The sequence below is a fragment of the Bison bison genome, unplaced genomic scaffold (genome assembly GCF_000754665.1).
Source record: "Bison bison bison isolate TAMUID 2011002044 unplaced genomic scaffold, Bison_UMD1.0 scf7180017861239, whole genome shotgun sequence".
Classification (NCBI taxonomy): Eukaryota; Metazoa; Chordata; class Mammalia; order Artiodactyla; family Bovidae; genus Bison; species Bison bison.
Window position 1 is genome coordinate 39,253 of NW_011491811.1, and position 5,254 is coordinate 44,506.

A 5,254-nucleotide genomic window follows, 5' to 3' on the forward strand; every position below is an offset into this window, starting at 1 on the left:
ACAACTGCCCCTTTTTTTTTGGTTGTACCATGCAGCATGTGGGATCTTAGTTCCCCCACCAGGGATTGAACCCCTGGTCCCTGCAATGGAAGCACAAAGTACCAACCACAGGACCGGCGGGGAAATCCCAAAGACCCCTTTTCTTTATCCTCTTCATATCTGTGCCTTTTCCCATTTGGCACAACGGTGATGGAAAATTGGTCACACTTCTCAGTGCTATCCCAGGAATACCCTAGAATTTCCTTGACTGAATCGCAGTACTCAGTCAGGACTGAGAGGCCATTGAGGGCCACAGCAGACTGTGACTGTAAGTGACATGTGAATAAATGCAAATGAGCCTTAGTCACACTCTGCATAAATTCACACTCTGCACACTCACCAGAAATTCACCAGGAAGTACTACTACTGCACCCAAGAGTGGTAAATAAGAGGAGTCCAATCTAGCAGAATTCAAAAGGATTAAGAGAAAAGAAAGCTGCAGTCTTCAAAATTGTATTTATTACATATATTCAGCTAAGATTATCACAACACACACCACAATACACATATACATATGCACACGTGCATACACACACACACACACACACACACACACACACACAAACCCAGGAAGGAAAATCAATACCAAGGGCCACTCTTTGAGCAAGACATGTTAAAAAATGTATTTGGGGAAGAGAGAAATCTGTGCATGAGATCTCTCACATCAGACAGAAGAACACTGTAATCCTTGCTCCAAATACAATGGCACTTGATTCAGAATTCTGCCTGAGCATCTATGGTGGTCTTTAAAAGATAGCAGCTAGTAGAAATGTGGACATACTGGTGATTCAGGTGCTTTGTTTATGAAAATTATTACGGAGAAAACATTCACCACCACCACCCCCCCCCCCCCCAGTTTGACTGAGATGTGGATTTTACAGTGACAAAAGACACAAGCCCTATCGATTACTCTGTTGGACAGCTCCCTGGATCCAGCTTCTAGTCCTTCAAGTTTGCCCTGACTCTCCTTTCTTTTACGATATTTGCTAAGATGGCCAATCCTTCAATGTTCAGAAGCCTGGGATTAACCTCTTCCTGGCCCTCCAGCACCTGATCAAATAATCAAGCCCCATCAGCATTGTTTCTCAAGGTCCACTTGGAGAAAAACCTCAGACTTGAACCCTGCCTGAGACCCAGATCTGGCAGCCATATGGACACTGGCTCTTATAAGTAACTAGCCCCAAATCACTTGACCTGACTTGAGAAACAGCAGCTCCTTGCGAGAATGTGCTCTTGTACAAGGGAAGCCCTCATGCTCCTTTGTTTAGGAATACAAGAAACCTAGAAGCAGTGAATCAGAGGTGGGGCATCAAGTCCTTTAATGTGTTGTTTCTCCTTCCTTGCCAGCTGTTTCAGAATTTGGTTTCCCTAGAGATCTGCCTGTTCTAAACTCATCTGCTCAGGGGAATGGAAAGAATGAGGAGGGAGGGTTGGAGAATGGGAAGAAGTTTGGGGGTGGGGGGAAACGTTTTCATTATCACAAGGACTCTTGAAGGACTCCTGAAGCTGTCCTTTAAAGTACTGTCAGGTTAAACCAATCGCACATATTACACCTATGAAAAAGTGGGGTGGGGAGGCATCCTCAATATACTTGATCTGATAAAGTAAAATATTAAGAACATGTCCCCAGATCTATTTATCTATATGATCATGAAAAAGACTTCATGGCTGAGCAAGTTTGGGCAAGAGCTGGAGTTTTCCCTATTTTTGAGTTGGGTGCACAGATTGTCAGGATTTTCAGCAATCTTGTAATAAAATTCAATTGCAGAACCAAAATCTAGAAATCTGTTTAAATACAGATTTAGGTATAGTGAGTCAGTTCCTATTCTAATAGGAATAATGTTTATTAAAATACCAGACATACCTACAGCTTTCTTTGGTATTTCTCTTAATGACCTCAGCCTGAGGGACACACCCTGAAATGGGCTTTTTAGAAGCAACAGCTGAGCAGTGACCACTTACCTAAAAGTATAATCCTTTGTGAATACATTCGGGAAGTCCAGCTTTTAGGGTGCACGTTTCCATGAGTTGCCATTCACAAAGAGTCTCTCAGCCGTTCAAAGGATATAAGTATACAATGTTTTCTTTCTCTTAACCCAACCAAGCCTCCTTCCTCATTTTATACCCCTAAGGATTTTATGGTCTGCCTCAATAGTGCTCTTTAGAGTTGACGATGAACAAATTCTAGAGTAAATGATACAATTCAGATTTTTCTTTGTATACCCTGGGAGATCAACACAATGCATCCTCATAGTCAGCCACACTTCAACCCCAGCCGAGACTGAAGCCCACGGAGGGTAACGGCTAATGATTCTGACTATGCCTACAGAATCAGAAGTCTCAGCAGCACCCTCATGTTTTAACAAACATAGTTCCCAATTTCTTTTAATCAAAGCCAAGAAATGTAACCATAACTAACAATAACCCCTCCCACTAAGGGCCACCACCCACTCCTTGAATTACCTTCCTCCAGTTCATCCATGCTTCCAATTTTGCGGGATCCATCAATGGTGTATATGTAGCGCACTCCCTGAGGCAGGTTGATGTTGTCAGACAGAGATCGTGTCAGGTCAGCCAGCAAGGCGTCGAAGCTGCGAAAACGGTCAGAGGACACAGCGTACACAATCCCCTTGAAGTAGCGGTCCCCATTGCGGTAGAAACGTACCTTCTTGGCTTTCTTCTCGTTGCTTAGTGCCTGCAAGGTTCGGGTTCGGTAGAAGCTACAATGGGCGCTGTGAGTGGGGCTAGGTAGCCCGTTCATCCGCGAGCCTCTCATGTTCCTGGATGTCTTATCTCTTTCGTCAAAATGTCCAAAATCAAGTTCCATATTTTGGTGGAACCTCAGAGACCTGAGTGTTGGAGAAAAGCGGGGAGGCGGAGGGGGATGAAAGGAAGCAAAGAAAAGGGGCGAGGAGGGGGAAAAAAGAAAGGAATTCAAATATTAGCCAGATCCAGATCTGCAATCTGCTGCTTGTGAAAAGAACTGGTTGAAAAAAGCCCGTGACCCATCTGCTGCTTGCCCCTGACCTGCAAGAATATTGATCTTAATAGAGAAAAGGGAGGGGCTGGAGGGGTGCTGGTGGTTGTGGGGGTGGGGGTGAGAGATGCAGAGGGAGGCACTTTGGGCACTGTTCCAAAGAAAGGAGAGGGAGGGATTTTGAAATTGCTTAAAATCCTGGGACTTACTGACAGTGGCTCCTATCAAATTGTAACTTCAGGGTAAATACATTAAAACTGGCATCTGTTTCCTCACACATGCCCACATGACTAACGGTTGTAAATGAATCCATAGCCTGACAAAACTCCCCTTGAAGGGAACAGAAGGACCTAGCCAAGGTTAGCATCTCTAGCTCAGGAAGTGATCTTTGCATTTCAGTGAAATAATTATAAGGGTAGTGTTTTAATTTTATTCCAAGCCCCCTTTCCTACTTTAATGTGTGCATCCCCTCCCCCCTAGAATAAAGTAGGATTCTCCTTTAAAGCCACAGCCTCTAGGGAACAGCCAGTCTTTGTGCTATTCATCAACCCCCTTCCCCACCAAGCTGGTGCAGCTATCCGACATTCACAAGAAATAAGCTGGAAAAAAAAAAAGGATTACAAAAATCAGTTATTTAACAAGTTATTTGTTCTGCTTTATCCCTGGTACCATTTGGCCACAAAATCCTTCCTCCCACCCCCAGCCCCTCGCTTTCTCTAGGTGCTCTACCCCCCATCAACGATGCAGCCCCACCTCTTAATGGAATATTTTAATTGTGTAAAGATTCCCAAATGAGTCCCTGAACAGCATATGGGACCTCTAGAAGCAAGCACACCTTCCATTGTTCTGGGTTTCTACACTGAATGAAGGGGCATATCACCCTCACAGCAGGCAGCACACCCCAAATTTGTCTATTGCCTAGGTGTGTTAGCTGAGGCAAAAGATGGTCATCTGTCAGATTTACTTTCCCCCTTTCTGCTGAAAGAGTGAAAGAAAGAAAGGAAATCACAATATGAAACCAAATACAAAAGAAGCCCCAAATGCTAGCAAAGGTAGTGACAGCCTAGGAAACAAACTATTAACATGCATTGCACAGAGGGGGATAAAAGGACTCACAAAGCACGCAGGGCTCAGCTGCTACACACTGCCACATTGAGATATTTGAAGGGGACCAGGAAGACAGGCAATAAAGGAGGACTGGTGCCTAGCAGGTTTGCCAGGCTCGGTCCTTCTTTTCTTCCAGTGTCACCATGACCTGTGCTGAGCTCAGCATTGTCTCTGTCAGACAACCTGCAGTGTAAGAGACCCCACCTCCTCAAAACAAGTAGCAAGCATTTCCCCAGGCATGCTAGCAACACTGGGCTTTGCTTTAAATCTGGGGTGGTATTATTCTAAAATCAATATCACAGTGAAAACAAAAGAACATCAAACTCACTTTTCCAATGGAAAATCCCAGGTAGAGGCTTAGGGAAAAAATCCAATAGAATAAGGCAAAAAAGAGGGGAGAAGAGAAAGAAAGAGAGAGAGGACACACTGAGAGAGAGGGAGAGAGCGCGCACTTTGCCTTGTGCTTTTTCCGTTTGACATCTCTTACATTCTCCCTGAAAATCACTCCAAAGCCCCACTCACCGGTTTTCTGCTGGTTGGGTGGAGATGCTGAGAGAAAGAAAACCAATCTCTCTATGCCTTTGTTGTCTGAGCTCCAAGCAAGAAATTCCTGCCAGGGTGGATAGATGCCTTCTAGGTCCTAGTGCCTTGTCCAGCTTCTCCCCTTTACTCAGGCTTAGTGAATCCCCCCAACCTCCTTTGATTAATTACATGCTTTTTTTTCAATTCACAGGCTGCATTAACAGCTAGAAAGGTTTCATTTATAACCAACAGGAAATTGCAGGGTAGCAAAAAGATTGCACAGGCAAGTTCAGAATGCCCTAATGAGCAACGTGCTAGTCTTTTCTTTTAGGCAATTGGCAATTTTACTTGGCCAAAACCTTGGCCTAATCTGCCTGGGGGCCAGACTCAGGCAGTCGAACCAACCTTCTTAGAAATTGTAGTCTCTTCATTTAACCTTCTTGACAGAAAAACAATCAAATATGTGAATTCTTTATGGCATTTTAGTTCATGCATCCAACAGCTAGTTGTTTTGAAATGAGGTTAGTGGAGTAGACTAAGAAGCAGTATAAAAGGGACAAGACAAGGGAAAATCATTCCAGAATTTCATGGAGGATGGAGTTGAACATG

General features: G+C 44.2%; 1 protein-coding gene across 1 annotated transcript in view; it reads right to left on the minus strand.

Annotated features, from left to right (window-relative positions):
• The window catches only part of LOC104983079 (neuronal migration protein doublecortin-like), an 11,426-nt gene extending 8,016 nt beyond the window's left edge, over nucleotides 1-3,410 (minus strand). The window contains exons 1-2 of the mRNA XM_010832563.1: nucleotides 3,226-3,410; nucleotides 2,503-2,888 (exon numbers count right to left, since the gene is read on the minus strand). Of these exons, the coding sequence (XP_010830865.1) occupies nucleotides 2,503-2,888; nucleotides 3,226-3,410 (571 nt within the window). The remainder of the gene's footprint in view (nucleotides 1-2,502; nucleotides 2,889-3,225) is intronic.
• Nucleotides 3,411-5,254: the final 1,844 nt, after the last annotated feature.